At 51.7% G+C, this 19,383-nt stretch overlaps 1 protein-coding gene across 1 annotated transcript; it reads right to left on the bottom strand.

The window, feature by feature from the left end:
• Positions 1-2,407: 2,407 nt before the first annotated feature.
• LOC119105668 (tubulin beta-4B chain) lies at positions 2,408-11,155 on the bottom strand. Its single transcript, XM_037229133.1, has 3 exons — positions 11,047-11,155; positions 4,825-5,044; positions 2,408-4,022 (listed from the first exon to the last, which is right to left on the bottom strand). The coding sequence occupies exons 1-3, from the start codon at positions 11,101-11,103 to the stop codon at positions 2,959-2,961; spliced, it is 1,341 nt and encodes a 446-aa protein (XP_037085028.1). The 5' UTR covers positions 11,104-11,155; the 3' UTR covers positions 2,408-2,958.
• Between the last annotated feature and the right edge of the window lie 8,228 nt (positions 11,156-19,383).

The following is a 19,383-nucleotide window of genomic DNA, read 5'->3' on the forward strand; positions in this document are numbered from 1 at the left end:
GGAACTCTGACAATATGTGCCCATAAGAATGGGCCCGTCTTAGTAAACATATTATTGCATGTAAATGTCACACCAGTCCGGACATATCCGTTTCGTGGCGTGACGTGTATGTTTGTGCGTAAATCAATGTTTTGTGTTAGCTCCAGCACCTCGTGGAGCGTTTTTCAAGGACGTCTTTTAGGTTAAATCAGCCACAGCATTAATTAGCCTATGTTGCGATTCTGCCAGATGGTTCAGTCCGTCTGGAAGTCACTGTAAGTGGTCATTTATCTTTTTCACCTGCTCGATAACACGTTTGGTATTTCCGTACCGCTCGCGGGTCCGAATCGTTTCGCCACGGTCTGGACTATTGACCCCTTCCGCTTGCATTAAATGCTGCGGATCATTGGCGTTCTATTGCGCGTAACAATTGCTATGAATCGGCCTTACATCGTTGACTCGATTGTTATCATTATTCTTTGTGCTGACAATACCTTCTTTTCACTCGCCAATTAATCTTGCAACTGATTCGGAACTTCAGTTGTCAATCATCCTGACGAATGTGGTCCTGGCAGCGTTATCCTGGCAGGAAATACTACAAAAGGGAGTCGCACACACACAACTAGCGTGTTCTTACACGCTAATTAATAATAAAATGCAACTAGCGACTTGTTCATACAATCAGTTGTAAGACTAGGTCAGTCAGCTGCTGTTGCTGGCAGCGAATTTCGGAATGATAACTGGTTGAAATGGAATGGAATAGTTTGGAATGGTGACCGGATAACGAACCTGGTTTGCGAAAGTTAGAGTTTTCCAAGCGTTCCCAAACTTACCCGACCTTTCCACAAGCAAATTTTTGGCTGGGCAAGCCTGCAATGGACATGAGTTCCTCTCAGCCCGGGCTGGTCTGCTGCATGAGTCGCCTCCGCTTAACCTGGTCTGCCGCATGAGTCACCCCTGCTTAGCCTGGTCTGCCGCATGAGTCGCCCTCAGCTTGACCTGGTCTGCTGCGGTGATCGACCTGCCGCCCGGCACTTCGTCTGACGTCACGGGGGCCGATCCATTCCCCAAACGACCCCTGCACCTTTAAAGCGTGCCGGCACACAATACCTGGAAACGGGACATCAACCTTTCAAGCGGCATGCGGTGGACACCATCGATTTGGCCTGGCTGAGTCCGGCCGGAGCTAATCCGAAGCTGGGCTAGTATTTCCAGGGACAGATGCCGGCGGCAGCTGTCAAGATACATGTCGACAAATCAGTGGTCATCGTCTGGAGGTTGGTTAGTCAGTGTCACCTTCACTCTGCTCGCTTGCTTGCGTTACATGGTGCAGGCTTGGTTGCCTTTGCCCAAGGGCAACCAGGCCCTGCTTTTATAGGGTTTATTTACCCTTGGTGTCAACGTTTATATGATCAGCAAACATGCATAATATCTGTCTCGTAATAGGGTAACACCACGAAAATTGTAATGCTGCTCTTCGCAGTCAATGTGTGCTGAGTAATCATCGATTACTCACCACATGAGAAAGCCATGAGAGAGCCATCCATTGTCTTCACGTGTGTAAAACGTGTAGATGGCGTCTCTATTGACTGGCCTTCGTGGCGGAGTTTCAGACTTTCAGAGTAAAAAGGGAGGTCAGGGGCCTAGCAGGAGCTCTGCTAAAATTCGAGTGCTAATTTAAATCAGCGTTGCTTGGATATCGGTTGGCAGGAGTCTGCCTAGGCCTGGCATTTCCAGGCGACGCCATCAGTGAATTTGCAGTTAGTTACGACTTCGGACTTGTGACAAAGCATTTCGAATGACACAAATATCTTGGGTGGATACTGGTCCCAACAAAAAGGACGACACGCCCTAAGTTAGTTTTCACCTGCCAATGTTTCCCAGTCCAGGCCCTACCATCCATTCCATTGATCCAAAGATCCATTGAAAGCGGGACCAATTTCGGGAATGCGGAGTCTACCAGGGAATGGTATACGCGCTCCGTAGCTGTCATTACGTGGCAAAGAAAAGTACACTCGATTTTTGGTTAATGTTATCGAATATAGCTGTGAAAAGTGGAACGTGATTTGAAAAGTTGGCTGTAAAAATGCAATCCACATTAGCTTGTTCGTTACAGTCATTGCCGAAAAACGCGGGTGCGAGTAGTTTGGCAACATCGGTATGTGGTTGTGGGTGTTTAAGCCGCAATGGAAAGAACGAAAATGCTGGATTACACAAAGCACATCGCAAGACGAATGTCACAGGGCGCATCGCGCCCCGCTGTCCTGGTCCAAAGGAGTCCAAAGGCGTGCATCGGGCTTGAACGCAAAGCTCCAGTTATTATAAACTCTGGACTGCATCGAAACCAGTGTAATTCCACTCCACGGCTTCGCGCTTAAGAGTGCTTCGGTATCTATCCATTATTACTTTGTGGCACGTAATCAAGCCATCCAAACCAATAATCTGTATTCATTTCCAGCAGCATTATGCGCTTTACAAAACCGTGCGAGAATGCAGCCTGCACGCCCCAAAACAATAGCAACCAGTGCAACTGTACGCTGTCATTACGTCCTTAGAAACCAATGGGTAGTTAGTGCCACAATGGCAAACTCAGAAAGCGCTGACGTGGTCTAAATGAATCACGTCGAGGACGGCCGAGCCGCTGCATCACGTCGCGTCCGAGCTGGCGGGGCTAATCTGACATGGTCCAGGGCGATGACACGACTCGAGCGGTGATGGCACAGAGCGACTTGGATAGATCCAACATCACTTATAAACGCCACTCCCGCACGGCCAAACGCACAGCACATCACGTCGGGTCGAGCTCTGGACCTAGGAGATCTGATCCGGCAGTTCAGTCATGTGGGATAATATGAAAGTTGAACAAGCAACGCAAAACAGTCTGCGCCACGTGACTGCTTAGCCAAACTGAGAACGTCGCGCTTGGAGCAGTAAGCGCCATGGAGACAAGAAAAGACCGAACGCAAGCGGGCGAACAGTTTAAGCTTCCTCCTCTTCAGCTTCCTCTTCATCAAACTCCCCCTCGTCATCGGCAGTGGCCTCCTGGTATTGTTGGTACTCGGAGACAAGGTCGTTCATATTACTTTCTGCCTCTGTGAACTCCATCTCGTCCATGCCCTCGCCTGTGTACCAGTGGAGGAAGGCCTTGCGCCGGAACATGGCAGTGAACTGCTCCGAAATACGCTTGAACAGCTCCTGGATGGCGGTGCTGTTTCCGATAAAGGTGGCAGACATCTTCAGACCACGGGGTGGAATATCACATACCGCCACTTTGACGTTGTTGGGGATCCACTCCACGAAGTAGCTACTGTTTTTGTCCTGAATGTTGGTCATCTGTTCGTCCACTTCCTTCATGGACATGCGTCCTCTGAAGATGGCGGCCACGGTGAGGTATCGTCCGTGGCGCGGGTCGCAGGCGGCCATCATGTTCTTGGCGTCGAACATCTGCTGGGTGAGCTCAGGCACAGTGAGAGCCCGGTACTGCTGGCTTCCGCGGGACGTCAGAGGCGCGAAGCCGGGCATGAAGAAGTGCAGACGGGGGAAGGGCACCATGTTGACGGCTAGCTTCCTGAGGTCGGCGTTCAACTGACCAGGGAAGCGAAGGCAGGTGGTCACGCCGGACATACAGAGGGAGACCAGGTGGTTCAGGTCGCCGTAGGTGGGATTGGCGAGCTTTAGCGTACGGAAGCAGATGTCATACAGCGCTTCATTATCGATGCAGAACGTCTCGTCGGTGTTCTCCACCAGCTGGTGGACGGAGAGAGTGGCGTTGTACGGCTCCACGACGGTGTCGGACACTTTGGGCGATGGTACAACAGAGTACGTGTTCATGATCCGATCCGGGTATTCTTCGCGGATTTTGGAGATGAGGAGCGTGCCCATGCCGGAGCCGGTGCCGCCGCCCAGCGAGTGAGTTAGCTGGAAGCCCTGCAAGCAGTCGCAGCCCTCCGACTCCTTGCGAACGACATCGAGGACGCTGTCCACCAACTCGGCGCCCTCCGTGTAGTGGCCCTTGGCCCAGTTGTTGCCCGCCCCGGACTGGCCTGAGGAAAAAGAGGAAATTAGGTGAGCATAGAGTAACGCTTTCCATATCACTTGAGCAGTCATGGGGCCCATGTCACCAACACTGAGACGAAATGGTCTATTAACATCGTCAATTACTGACCCTTGCTCGGTGAACCAGAAACATTCACACCGAACCCTCCAACTTCACCAGACACGTGCAGCATAGACATATGTAGTGGGCTCCCCAACTCAAGTGAAACATTACAAACAACAAAGACTCAAAGGACCGAGCTGTTGCAGCAAACCTCTCCTCGCCTCGCCTCGTCTCGTCTCGTCTCGTCTCGTCTCACCTCACCTCACCTCACCTCACCTCACCTCACCTCACCTCACCTCACCTCACCCCCCACCCCATCTCGCCTCGCCTCGCCTCACCTCACCTCACCTCACCTCGCTTCGCCTCGCCTCGCCTCGCCTCGCCTCGCCTCGCCTCGCCTCGCCTCGCCTCGCCTCGCCTCGCCTCACTTCACTTCACTTCACTTCATTTCGCTTCACTTCACTTCACTTCACTTCACTTCACGTCACTTCGCTTCACTTCGCTTCACCCCCCTCCCTGCCCTTCCCTGTCCAGTCCTGTCCTGTCCTGTCCTGTCCTGTCCTGTCCTGTCCTGTCCTGTCCTGCCCTGTCCTGTCCTGTCCTGTCCTGTCCTGTCCTGTCCTGCCCTGCCCTGCCCTGCCCTGCCCTGCCCTGCCCTGCCCTGCCCTGCCCTTTCACCTCCCATTACACTCCCGTCTCTTCCCCTCCCCTCCCCCAGCACCCCCTCCCCCCAAGCAGCAGCTTACCGAAGACGAAGTTGTCGGGTCTGAAGAGCTGCCCGAAGGGACCGGACCTCACGGAGTCGATGGTGCCCGGCTCCAGATCGATCAGCACGGCGCGCGGCACGTACTTGCCGCCGCTGGCCTCGTTGTAGTAGACGTTGATGCGCTCGAGCTGCAGGTCCGAGTCGCCATGGTACGTTCCCGTCGGGTCGATGCCGTGCTCGTCAGAGATGATCTCCCAGAACTGCCAGGCGGAGGTTCCCATAGGCGGTCACGGTGGTGTAGCGGTGAACGGGGGTCATACAGACCTCATGTGGTGACAACCAAGGGTAACAGATGTCGGGCATATTCTTATTGTACTGCGACGCCTTGGGAAAATAAGACACATTTCTGACAGGGCAGCGGAACTGAGATGTCAACAGGTGGGGCATTCGAAGTGCACAGCTGGAGGAACAGATGAGTCCGTGGATACAACGTCTTTTGTAAGCGGGGGGTCACGAAAGCGTCATGGACTATAGACGACAAAAGTTCGGTAATGCGGTGGTCAACACCGCGTAATCAGAGCCTACGTCCGCATTCCGCATGTACAGTCAGGACTTAGGAAAGAGGATATGGAAGTCAAAGACTTGAGTCATCATTCCGAAGAGTACAGCACGTCTAATTCGTCCATAGGCTGTTTCAATATATGGCATAATTTTAATGCCGAACGGACTGTTTTATATTTGTATGGAGTTTTAAAACGAGATGGTTGTTTTCAAGATCACTTCCCACCGTTTAAAGGTTATGCCCTTACCAAGGCTTCAAATCCACTCGTTTTTGAGCTAGACGCACGCAACCTTGTGCAGACCATTTCGCGCCGTCTATTTTGAAAACACTCAGAGATGCACGACATCATAGAGGCGCCCGACAAATTCCGCCCCTCAATGGCCATGCTGTGTTCAAGGCCAAGGAAAATGCGACCATTGACATCTTCGTGCCTGAAATACGGCAACACGAATCGCCGCATCAACGGACAGCAGTGGATTTAGTAAATATGCTACTCAATTCGCAATTGTTTGATTGCATCATTGAATGCTTGCGTGACGTTGAGGTGCTGCCAAACTAGCCGACCGAAAATACCACCTGAGCACTCACTGGCAACATTTCAATCACCCGAGATGTCGCATATTTTTCTGTGAGTTTGATTTGTTTACTTGCATTCACATGTTCGGCTGTTGCGCTTTTTTGAAGTTAGTCGATTACCAGCGGAAAGTAAACGACGTTTCCATGGCGTCATGCATCCTTGAATAATTTTCAAATGGTCTGCACGAAAAAGTCTGCAAATCTTCGTGGGCGTATAACTCAGAACCTCAAGAGGTTTTGTTCTGGGCGGGGGCAGGCTTTAAACTGCACCGAATGGTCTTCAAAATGGCTGTCAGTCAATACACTATACACATGTGGGACACTCTCTTAAAGCGAGTGTTCTACATTTGTGTGCGGTTTCAAACTGAGATAGGCATTTTGAAGATTTCAATGGAATTCTCATCCATGCCTTTTAAGGATTAAAACACTCTTGTTTTCGAGCTAGATGCACGCGAACTTGTGCAGACTACTTGGCGCAGGCCATTTGAAGGCCACATGCAAAAAGTGATAGAAAAGTCACACAAATAGCGCCACATCAATGATCATAGAGTGCTGAAGATCAAGAAAATATGGTAATATAATTATTCGTGTCTGGAGTACGTCAGTATGATCATAAAAGGACAGTAGTTTGCCTGCAACCAGTTGAACGCACCGAGCGTAAGTTTTGGACACGGCACGAGAGGTGGTTTCGAACCTGCTTAGTTTTGTGGATTAGAGTTCTTCCGGCCACTAATGACCATTTCAGGTCTCGGAATGAAGGAGGATGGATAACTGTAAGGCAGAGTCACATGTGCCTAGGGACCCAACCGCCGAGCCTAAGCCTTCAACTCTGCGACCTCTGTGACCCCTCTGCGGGGTGTGCGCAAGATTGCCGTTGTGGCGCGAAAACCTATAAAAATTGTAGAAAACCAGGCAAGAATGCTCCTTGAATTAGAATTGTTTAACCATCCAACGGTGCAAGGACAAATAGAACCAATGCTGATGTTGGGGTGGACGGACCGTCCACCCTCTCGTGGCCCTTATGCTCCCCTCGCCAACCACCGCGCCCTTGCGCTCCTTCTTGCGATGGCATGCAGTAACTCGTGATCTCATTGAGCTCAAGAGCGGAAACAGCTGCCCAGCGCCGGATGACTCAGGCATCAGCCACGACTGGGGACCTCGGGGGGGGGGGGGGAGGGGGGGACTGCGACAGTGGTCCGGGTCAACGAGATAAAGACGGCTTCAGACTTCCGCTCACAGACGCTATCGCACCATGCAACGCCCGGCGACACAAGAGGCGAGGGGAGGGGCAGGCGTGAGGTCATGCGTCACGTGGGCCGGACCGGACACCCGTTGCCGGACATTCCCTCCCCGGTCCCCGGTCGATACGTCCCGTCTGGACCGGCGAGGGCCCCTCCCCCCCCCCCCCCCGATGGGTCTGTCTCCGGGGCTGCAGACGACGATCGATCCCGGGCTGGCCCGCGTGCCCGCGTGCCCGCGTGGCGTGGCGCCACCGCTGCCGACCACGCCCTGGACGCCGCCCACGTGGTACTGCGCCCCGTGCGCTGAGCTATACCCTGGCCACTGCAGTGCGGGGCTGTACCCTCGTCACTGCAGTGCGGGGCTGCATGTGACGAGACGCACTGAGCGTGCTGGCAAGAGGCAGGGGTGCGGGGGATATTAGGGAAGAGACAGGAACACGGAGGATATTGGGAAGAGGCAAGGCTGGGTAACGACGATGCATCTCTCCAGCGCGCTCCTTGCATTACAGCGTGCAAGCGCTGCAGCATGACAGCCGCCGGTCACTCCTTACCAACCAACGGCTTTGGCAAGCGCTGTGACGTCGCATGGTGCCAAAATCTACACTGTAGTGTCAGTGTGCTGACTGCTATGGAGTGCTACCATGTGCGTCCGACGTTAACGCAAGCCACAGGTGGTTCCTCGCTCACACACCCACGGTCCGCGGCTTTACGCGGTCTTCAGCAACAGGGAACGCACGTCCTTAACAGTTGTGCTACGCCAATCGTTAGTCATTTCAATGCAAATTGCCGTACAAGTCGGATTTTTTTCTGCTGAGCCTTGTAGTCGTCTGTCATATCACTGATTGCCAGTTGTCGGGATCCTTTTCAATCAATGTAAAGACAAAAAAACAAAACAATAGCAGTCCGACAGCATCATAAAAAGCAGTGCTATAAATGCTACAGCAGGTAGGTACCTAACCCATATGGCTATTCCTCACGAGAAGCAAGACTTTGTTGTTGAATCAGGCTGCCTGACTCCACTTAGGATACGTGCTATCACTGAGGTGCGGGATCATGACGTCAGAAGTCACTGTGTTGCCGTTGGCAAACGTGGCTAAAATCACACAAATACGCAAATCTTATCCAATCAGCATCACCGAGCTTAATTCAAATACCTGTGGCAAGCCGTGTGAAAGCATGGAGGAAAACAATACCAGCAAGAGTATCGTGCTTTTGTGGCGTAGTACGCGAGAGGTGAAGACAGGTGCATTATCGTCATGTGGGTGATATCAACACGACGGCGAGTGAACTTTGCCATTTTCGAAACCCACACAAAAAATGTGTCAGCATTTCTCTTGAATGTGACTGACGCGTTAGAGCACTCCGATGGATTTGAACACTTATCAGTCGCCTCTTGTTGTGGTTAGGGACAACGGGATTCACTCATATTATGTATTTCTGCCCAAGGCTAGGAAAATAATTGGAATCGGCAAAGGCCTTGCCACACGGAGACTCCAAGTGCCAGTCAGAACAATGTGCCGGATGTTAAGAAATGTGTGGGAAAATACCGGGTTCGTTTTAACTCTTTTCCCGCGACGGCAGGAAATGGTTGCTGCTCACCTCCCAGACAGGTCAAACAACACACAGCACACACCCGTCCGGCAGAGTCCGACACTTGGGGAGCAGGTGTTGTCTAAATTGTCTGCGGACCGAAAAGCGTTAGCGGAGGTCGTACCACACGTTCAGACTTCATGCATTAGGTTTCTCCCTTTCTCGGCAGGCATACAAAAGAAGGAAATGTCCGAGAGGCAACGGTAATATATCGGTTGATTTATGACCGAATCGAACCGTTCTACCGGGAAAAATGCACGGATTTAGAATTCGGGGTATATTTTGGGAACGAATTTTGTTGGCAATAAACTGGGCTGCATGCCAGCGCAGATTTCATGGCCCAGCGCCCCATGCCCCTTTACACCTATAAGTTTGGGCCTAAGATTATTTGACCGGATCTCCACGAAGCGTCATTTACCCCTTGGTGGTTGTTTGTTAAATATGGGCAGTTATGGATACTGAAACTATGGACCAGGCGGCGTGGGTCTCCCTGGGTCATTTGCACATGCATCAACGTGCACCATGCAATTGACTGCACGCCTTCTCTATTGACAGAGCTCTGGCATACAATTTAAAAACGTCCCCAAACCGGCCGATCCATGTCCAAGGTAGAGCCAGGGAGCCCGTAACCGGCTAAGGAAACTGAGCCACCGCATTTTCCAAATACAATTATTTGCTGTCTTCTTCCTCAGCATCTTACGCCGTTGTGACCATGTGTTGTGACCTCAAGATCAAGACGATATTGTGACATCAAGGTCAAAAGTCTGTTTCAACCCGCGTTCTCCACTTTCTTTCGCAATTTGTAACTTGCACGCGTCTCATGTTAATGGAATCGAGAAGCAAACAGTACTGGTGATATCCCAATGTCTCAGGATACCACCTGACTAGGAAGCTTCCAAGCAAATATCTGAAATCATCATCCAGCAGCCTTTAAGGTATGATACTACCTATCGCTGAAAACCCGGCCGGCCCAGCCTAGGCTGCTGAGCCTAAACTGTTCCGGTTAGCTCACGTTGGCACAGGCTCGGTCTGTGGCTGCCATCGAAGCAACCCAGGCCGTCTGTGCGATATGCGATTATATTAACTAGAATCCAGCTGACCGCTGCCTGGTGGAGCCCATGTGCAAGCTAGTTGCTTTCCGGTCTCGACAGCTCAGTCTTCGCGCCAGTTCTGCCTGCCAACCGGTTTTAACCCATTAAAAACTGTCAGGTGCAGAAATAACCTTAACCGGTAAGCAAGGGGCGCAGTCAGGGTTTTAATAAGGGTGGCGGGGAGGGGGGAGGAGGATGCAGTGAGTACGCATCACGCCGATTTATAACTTCCCGTCAAGCGCCTCCACAGTGAAAAATGAAAAATCCAGGCTTAAGGAGGTGCGTCGCATGACGCTGGCCTTGTCCCTGCCGGCTACCGTCCACCCTACCACCGAAGCTTATCACACATCGCGGCGGCCGCGGACCGCGAACCGCGGAGAGCCGGCACCGAGCGCCCCGGGTTCCCACAGCGCCCGCGGCGCGTCGCATGCTAAAGGCGTGCGAACAATCGGACGAATGCGGCGCACAGCTGGGCAATAACGGTGCTGCGACCCGTCGCCGCGGCGATCGGGCGCTGCCCGGCTGGCGCGGGCAGCGGCGGGCAGCGGCGCGACACACGCACCCACACAGACAATGGCGGGGAACGGGCCAACTTTGCCGTGGAGGCGGGGTCGGGGGTCGAGTGCGCATCGTAGCCACTTGTCAACGCTTCTCTGTAGAAGGGTCGCGAGAACGCAGGAGAAATAAGACAGCCCCAGATTGAGTCCACAGCAAGGTGTTGCTGGTATTGCCGGGCTCACCATGTATCCGGCTCAGACAATGGCGGTACAATGTCTTCATCAGATACGAGTCGACACATAACCACAGGTCTATATTTTCCTTTCCGAATAGTTTTAGCGATCGATGCGCCAACTTTCCTATACGTTGGCTCAACTGCAGAAACAACATTCAAGAGGATGCATCACCGATGATTTCACGTTGGTCAGTCATAGATTACATGGGTGTAACCAGAGCTCCGACACTGGGGATGGGTCAAATCAGGATTGGTGGTCAAAGCAGAATCGGGGGGCGGGGCGCGGCCTGACCTGTAAATCGTGCGACGAGTGGAAAAACGTGAACACGTGCATTGGCCGTGCAAAATAGAAGTGGATAATATGCCATCTTGAGCCAATCAGGGGGACCTTCCCCCTAAGCCCCCCCCCCCATGGTTACACTCGTGACTTTTAACACAGTACATGTCGGATGTACACCAACCCCCTTACCTTAGAACCGATCTGGTTGCCACATTGGCCCGCCTGCAGATGCACGATCTCCCGCATGTCGCCGCCCGGTGCCTCGCGCCGTGTCTCCAGCTGCCGGCCCCCACGGTCCCCGCCCGGTCCCAGTGACTGGGCGCCGCCGCCGCCGCCTCCGCCGGCCACCGCCCCGGAGCTGAAGTCACGTGACCGGCCGGCGGCGAATCGCCGTCCACCGCGGCAGCCGTCGGCTCCGCCACGCCCGTCGGCAGAGGGGCGGGGAAGGGGGGGGGGGCTGGTATTAAGTTGTGGGGTGGATCCCGCCAAAGTTTGCTATCTAAGCTGGTTTCTTGCTCTCATTGCGAGGACAGATCTAATAGGGCCAACGGCCAACAGGATCATGACCCATCCCACGACGGTCTAAAATACAGAAAAGCAAACGGTTTTATTCGAAATTAGGGGAATTCGCGTCGAATATGGGGCATGACACCCACAGCTAGATTTTCGTCTCGTCAGAAACCCATGCTGAACCCACCTCGAGTCGGTGTCTGCACGGGGTCGTATCTGCAGCTCCCACCCCACCCCCGCCGTGTCGCCTAGCTGCGTGTCTGGGGAGGGCGGCGCCTAGCTGCGTGTCTGGGGGGGGGGGGGGGGGGTTGATTGCTGACAGGATCGGAGTCGACAGTGTGTTGGAGCACCTGTCAGGACCGGACTGCCTGGGCCGCGGCTCCAGCGGCCCGATCAGCTTCCTTGTGGCTTGAATTAGCTGTGCGGAGTATCTTTTGGGTGCAGTTCCTCCATAACCTGGTATGGTAGCATGGAAGGCCCTAACCGAGGCTCTGTGCTCTCGCCGATGGACGGTGCTTCGGCTACATTTCGAGACAATTCCAGGGACAGGGCCGTGCCATGTTTTAATTTATGCAAGCTTTTTCAAACCAGGCGACGTTTTTGTGCCTCATGTTTCCTTTCCTCGGATGTATGCTGCATTTCATTAAATGTGTTTTATTCAGTTTACACTGACAAATGAGCCATTATTGCCCAGGATGGTTTCGTGAGTACCGTCTTGCCTCGTTCACAAGCTAGTTTGGGGGGTGATGTTTTTCTATTCGCTTGCACGATTCACGATCGCCGAGGAAAGCCCTCAGTACACTGCGAAATCATACGCTGATCAGTGCCAGAGATTTCTGTCCCTAGAATCAAGAGATTCGGTAGGGGTGACATGATTCCGATTCTGAAGGTCACTGATTCTCAGAATCATCGTCACATAACTCTTGCCGAATCTTTGATTTTAGAGACGGGAATCACTGACACTGGTCAGCGCGGTTTTATCAGAGTGAGCTGTGTCGTTAAACCTTAAACAGCCGCACATAAGATTAAGATTACATAAAATTTAGATAAGACACGTAAGACACATAAGATTTTGCACGGCGTTATGAGCAGACATGAAGTATTTGTAAAGGTCGGGTTTTCCAGATATCATTGATGCCCTTGGTGTTTAAAAGGAAAGTTCTACATTTGAAAGTATCAGATGTGATCAAAAGCTCACTTATAACTGTTGGTATACTTTTATTTACCGACTATTGCCGCTTGTAAAACTCTGTCAAGAGTCCGCTGACCGGAGCGCGCCGTGACTTCCTCGAACAGCAGCTCACTGGGTCCGGCAGACACGACTTCTGGAAGCAGCTCAAGTGCATCTACATGACGCCAGCTGCTGCAGCGTCCGCTCCGCCCCCTCCGCCCCTCCCCCCCCCCTCCAAGATGCTGCCGATCTTTGCAACAGATCGGACTCCTTCAATAGCTTCTTCGCACCAGTCGGCTCCAACATCGCGGCCGAGCTGGGGGGTGACGTGGCGGCGGGACAGTCCAGCGGTCTCCAATCGTCGTAGCGGCCGCGCTTAAGCCGCGTCCGATCCCACCGTCGGAGCTGGGCCGCACCAACAGAGCTGTGAACGCATCGGGTGCGGCCAGCATCGACGGCGTCCCTCTGAGCGTGGTGAAACACTGTTTGGCTGTTCTCGCACCACATGTGCTGCGACTCGTTAACACATCCATCGTGACATGTGTGTTCCCAGAGTCGTGGAGGGCGGCTACTGTTGTGCCCATTGTCAAATCTGGTGATGAGAACATTCCGTCTAATTTTGAACCCATTTCCTTGCTTTGCCACTTGTCAAAAATCACTGAAAAAGGTAGTCTGTAACCAATTATCTCGGAACCTGCTCGAACAACAGTCTGCCTACCACCGTTGCCATTCCGCGAGAGACACGGTGCTCGACACTGTCGACTGGGTATCGCACAACTTACACAATGGTGACATGTCATGGGTCACAGCAGTTGATCTGAGCTAAGCCTTCAACAGCGTCGACCGCGGCGTCCTCCTTAACAGGCTGAGATAGTGTGGAATCGAGCCCTCGTGGTTCAAGAGCTACCCCACAAGATGGAGTCAGGTTATCAGAAGTGATAGCGCAGCCCCTGCACGCCACACGTGGCGTGTTGCAAGGATCGATAGCCGGACCGATCCTGTTGAGTCTTCTGATAAACGACTTGACGTACTGCTCGTCCAAATGTCGAGTCATTATGTACGCTGACCACATCCGGTTGCTGGACCGGGCGAAGGCAGATGACCAAAATTTCACTGCTCTCTAGACTCAAACTGAGCATATTTTGGCGACCGTAGAGAGCTGGTTCTGTTCTAGTTCTCTCAAAATGAACACCCAAAAAACTGACTTCATTCTTACTGAAAGCATGCAAAATATGAAAAGGGCGAACAACTTTCACTTCAACATCGCCAATGCCCTTATGAGTCACCCTCTCGCTTGATCCGACTGCTCGGTGCCGTCATCGACCCCGTTCTATCCTGGAACTCACACATCAGTCATATAGTCAAAACGTGCAATGCAATTTTGATATCACTGTTACGCCTGCAGCACCATTTCACCTAAGACAAAATGAAACTTTTGATCGAAACCCACGCATTCCCCTGCATTCTGTATTGTCTTTCGGTGTGGGAAGGTGCCGCCAAAAGCCAACTGTACAGTATCCAGAAAGCTACAGCTCTAGACGCCAGGGTCGTGAGAGGTACGCGGCATCGGACAGGATCGGTCCGACACTCCAGGCTCTGGGATGGGACCGAATAGAGCGGTTAGCCGAGGAGCGAGACGTCACCGAAGTCCATGAGGTTTTAAAGGGAATATTTCACATTTGAGGATACTGAAGGAAGCATCAGATACGAAGCAAGTTCCCAGAGCTATTGTATACTTCTTCAATGGAAAGGACTGCTCCAGTCGACACAATTTCTCTGTTGAGTAAATGTGTTCCTCCATACGGCATTGTTTCATTACGTCGTCGTACTTTGCACAACATTGATTTAGAGACAATGGACAATCGTTTTCTGTGGAAATCGTGCTTACGAACGCCAGATATAAACGACTCGACCATTGTGTCTTTTCTTGGCCCTGATCGCCGCATGGCTCATGGAATGGCAGGGTTTGAGTGACGTTATATGGCATTATGAGTTCCAAGGTGACCTTGAAGTACTCTCCCCGAAAAAGTCTCTCTATCCTCGCGGGCGTGTGGCTCAGCGACTAGAAAAATTTAGGTATTAAGAAGAACAGGATTGTGAACTGCACTGAATCATCTTCAAAATGGCCATTTCAGTTCAAACCGCATAGAAATGTGGAACATCTCTTTAAACAAAATAAAAGATAAGGTACGGGTACGTTTATTGCTCGCGTCACACTACATTTAATATGCTAAAAATTTTACCTCCGGCCTTTTTATTCACTTTGGGTATAGACGGCAATTGCTGGAGAATCAACCAAATTTGCGTTCAGTTGTGAAGGAATTGCTTGCTTCGACGTGCAAATTTTTACAAGTTACGGTAGGAGTTACGTCAGTCAAGTCGACAGTGAGTCAAATCCAAGGGAAGCAGCATGGCACACATTCAGAAGGTGATAGTTGCATGAGCACCAACGTCTTGGCTGCATTTAACTGCAATGTTAAAATGGATAGCCAATTTATGCTTCTGATGGTCATACAATGGATTATACCATAAATTGCGGTATCGAAGCCCACAACATCGAAATAAATTCAATAATGTTCAGGCGCCCGGGTGGTCGGCTGAACACGAGGTGCTCGGTCGGCGGATCAGTTTGACCCACTACGATAAAAAAACGATGGAATAGAACTCTAAAGTGGCAGGGGGGATATGATAACATATGAGCTCGTTTGAGTGTTTTAAGTTGCGACCAATAGGTCAGATAAGGTCAAAGAGTGGCAAAATCGGGATAAGGTCCGATGTGCCTTAGGAACCTTACATAGCCAGCTTTAACCTAGGCGCCTTTGCAGGCAAAGTGTCGTTCTGGTTCATTTAAAATCCGTGATCTTAAATGACCCTGACTCAGGTCACCGACCTTGCCTTTTTTGAGCAAATCAAAGAGTAAAAAAACAGCCGGAATTTTTTTTATATTCGAATGCATGATGGGCGTTAAAGGCAATCCCAAGTGATAAGTTCCTCGTAACAAAAGGTTAATCGAGATAATCTTAGGTTGGTGATCTCCTCCGCCCTTGAAAAATTCCACGAAAATGTGTTATCCCCAGAATGTCTGGCCATACCAACAGCAGGTAATGAATGTATTGCGCGTCGGTACGCAATCTCGTTAAGTTTACAACAAAATAATGATTTAGTGTGCAGCTAGTAATTTGATATGGAGACTGCATCGTCCAAAATGCAGATATTATAGATATATCATATCCACGGAAGACCCAGCGGATAAAAATGCGCAAAATCAAAAGTTCGGGATTTGTTTCAACATATGCCATTTGTGCGGGTTATCGTAACACAGAATCTGACCAGAAGGTACCGAGCGCATATCACAATTGTTCTGTCCCTCGGTAAAGCACGGTCTAATACCACACGTGAAACAGCGCAACATGCTGAGGACTTCTTAGGCATTAATTCTGGCCTAACCCGCGGCCGGTCGGAGAAGTTGACCTTCCGATACGGTTTTTCGAGCACAGGCCAACACGAAAGCTTGCAGCAACATAACATTTTTAGAATCTGTTCACTTATTAATTTGACAATCATTTGTGCGAATTTGAGTTTTATATCTACCAAGATCAGTGACTCAAGTCAGTTCACAGAGGTCACCTCTTGAAAAATTGGACCACACAATGTTTTTTGTGGGTCATGTGCCTTTGTTCAAACTTTGATAGTAACAGAACTTGATGGTGCCTGCAGTTGGCATCGTTTAGATTTGTCGGGAAATGCAAGTTCATTGAACTGAAATCAGGTCAATTGTTGCTGTTTTCGTAACTGATGCAAGCTTGTACGTTTTCTCGTGTAGTTTTGCTGTTGTATATGAAGAAGAGCACTAACTTGCACGCAGAACTATCAAATGACTACAGAGCACATCACCTTGGTTCAGATCATCACCTATCTCTATAGGCACCTTCTGCAAAACACGTGCTGAGCTGAAAATAGGCAGTTTTTTGGTAATTTTGGCCACAGAGTTTGAATACCCCACTAAAACGTGTTGAAATAAAATCATAGTGCATTTGGAGGTCACAATAGGCAATGCAAGGCCATATGAGGCCATCAAAAGTCAATAACTTATGTCACCAGTAGCGGAGAGGCTAGATGATCGAGTGCAACGCGTGTAACCACCTCCTTATCGTGCTTGTAAAGGTGATGACGTCTAATTCCATGTACTAACGTTCCTGTCCTCAGCTTGTTGCGAATACCTTGTAAAACGTCGGAGGGACTGTGTATGATGTAGACAACAGCTATGTGATCTTGAGTACCTGTAGATGTCTAATGCAATATTTCTGACTACGAAATAATACTGTACTAGTCACATAAACCGGACAGCACGTAATTCTTGTCAGTTGGATTATGATTAAACTTAACCTAAGTGGACTTAAGATGACCTCTAGATAACCTAGAATGGCATTACTGTGTGTGAAATACTGTTGTCCCACAGCTGCACCTAATAAAATGAGCTTAGAAGCACATTGTGAAGAGAAGCATCGTTCTTGCAGGCTGCTGATGAACCAATTTTGAACAATGGCCTGATCTCACCTAACCCATGTGGGGAACAAAAATGGTCGAAATGAACTCCCTACACTCATTATGCTTATTTCCACGCCCCCAGTAACCGTTTTGACGTGTTAAAAGAGGGTTTAACTGCATCCATCTGAACAACGGTTTTTGACCTTTCGTGGTCTCTAGTGACCTCACATTTGATCTTAAGTAAAACATTGAGGTGCGTTCTTCATACTTTGGCGGAACTTTCAAAACACTATCTTTGCCTCTCTCATAAGGAGTCTGGAAGTTGCAGATCCCAGGGAAGAAGGTCAGCTTCCCCCGCCCGGCCGGCGCGGTTGTCCCAGACCACCAGCCGGGGAGGTTGCCCCAGACCACCGGCCGGGCGCGGTTGTCCCAGACCACCAGCCGGGCGCGGTTGTCCCAGACCCCCGGCCGGGCGCGGTTGTCCCAGACCCCCGGCCCGGCGCGGTTGTCCCAGACCACCGGCCGGGCGCGGTTGTCCCAGACCACCGGCCGGCACGGTTGTCCCAGACCACCGGCCGGGCGCGAGTTACTATGCAATGGGTCTGACCAATCGGTCTCCGACCGACTAGGAAAAAGGGACATCGATGCTTATGATCACATGCTTCGCTTGACCAGGCAAATATCGTGTTTAAGCGACTTTACCTGGCACAAGCTCGTTACATTGCCAAGAGAGAAAGAGAGGCAGGGATGTACAGCGCGCGCTCCAAGTTAATCCTGTGGATGCTAATGCCTACGGTTTATGCATCCACTTACGATTTATCCAACACCTTTTTCAATCTACACATCTATCCAATGTATCCCCCACGCAATATATTCACCCGAGAAACGATTAGAGAACTTTGCCAATTACGGCAATAATCTAGCACGTAGGCCTTAGCTACTAACGCAGATATAAGGACCAACCGTCCCCAACTGGGTACCGATCGTCTGGAGACGCCTATTGGCTCCCACGCGGCGGGCAGCTGCCCTGATATAGGGCCGTCGGTACGCAGCTGACACTCGCCGTGTATCTGCACCTCGCAGCTGCTGGCTGATCGATACGGCGCCAGCGGCTGTCGACAGCGTCGCGATGTCGGCCGGCAGCGCCCCTCGTGGGCCAGATGTCCTGTTGCGTGTCGCTGGGGTTTACCGGACCATTGCCCCACTGACCGGCTTTGAACAGGGGCGTCACCAAGGTGAAGGGGCTGTGCAGCTTCGTAGGAGGCACCAACGGTCCAATGACTTTAAATGCGTGGTCCTAAGCAAAACTGTGTCATCCTAAAGGACACCAAACTGCTCTCCCTCCTACAATCCCCCCCCCCCCTCGCACGCGACGGAGCCATTACCGGCTGGCTCCCTCGCGTCCAACCCCGGAAGCGCCCCTGCGGCTTGATCCGCTGCGTCCCACCCTTGTGGCGCCCCTGGCCGTAGCCGCGCCGGTGATTCACAGTCAACAGTGGCGGCCGCCCGTGAGAACACGGGGCGCTGTGAGTCATGCCACGACGGCTTCGACGCCAGCGCCTCTCATGCACCGATGGTTCCCGATCGATGTCGTGCTGGATCTGCCTCACCGCTCCGAAGCCTGTCCCGCCGACCGTGTTTCAATCACCATCCTGCGTCCACACGGCAGCGAAAGATCATCCCGCACATCTCGACTCACATTCGGGATCAGACAAAGTGTTCTTTAAAATCGTTTATTAAAATACATTTGTCCTACCACAGACACCGCGGCGCGGCGCACGTCGCCGCCGTGATTCTGAGCCCGCATTTGAGCGACGCGTGCGGAGCTGAGCAGGCCCAGGTAGCCCTCCTCACGCCCCGCGTGAGGACTGGAGGTCGCGGGATTCTCGCCCGCACCGGAAGTCGCGTTTCCGGTGCGTCCCCGGGCATCGGGCCGCGGCGAAAATGAGAACAGAGCGGGGGAGCGAGAGTCATCGCCGAAGGCAGAGCCCCCTGATGGGCCGCGGGCCGATGATGGGCCGCGGTGCTTTTGATCGCATGTCAGACCTTGAGGTATCTGCGACGGCGGAGTATAACGGTGAAAAAGGCCAGCTCACATCAGGTGTGCTCGGCGCAGTTCTGCACGCGGCTATTTCACAAGGTGCAGCCAAAAGCTTGTAGTGCGCTCGAATCAGTCGGATAGCACTGATTCGCCACGACGCTACAAATATTTTAAAACGGTCTGACTGGTTTTGGCCTGAAAGCCGGATGGCACGTATTTTACGTATCCCTACGTAGACACAAGCCAGGATCGCGTAACTTTTACAATCTTTGGTGATTCAACACACTGTAACCATGTGACTGCACGCTTTGACGCA

The sequence above is a fragment of the Pollicipes pollicipes genome, unplaced genomic scaffold (genome assembly GCF_011947565.3).
Source record: "Pollicipes pollicipes isolate AB1234 unplaced genomic scaffold, Ppol_2.1 Scaffold_6138;HRSCAF=7277_pilon_pilon_pilon, whole genome shotgun sequence".
Taxonomy (NCBI): domain Eukaryota; kingdom Metazoa; phylum Arthropoda; class Thecostraca; order Pollicipedomorpha; family Pollicipedidae; genus Pollicipes; species Pollicipes pollicipes.

Bases quoted from the DNA above. Each gene is read 5' to 3' on its own strand.
- LOC119105668 (XM_037229133.1), bottom strand. From the start codon at position 11,103: ATGCGGGAGATCGTGCATCTGCAGGCGGGCCAATGTGGCAACCAGATC. The intron at 5,045-11,046 runs GTAAGGGGGTTG...TCCGCCTGGCAG, and splicing joins GCAACCAGATCGGTTCTAAG to TTCTGGGAGATCATCTCTGA. The intron at 4,023-4,824 runs GTAAGCTGCTGC...CTTTTTCCTCAG, and splicing joins ACCCGACAACTTCGTCTTCG to GCCAGTCCGGGGCGGGCAAC.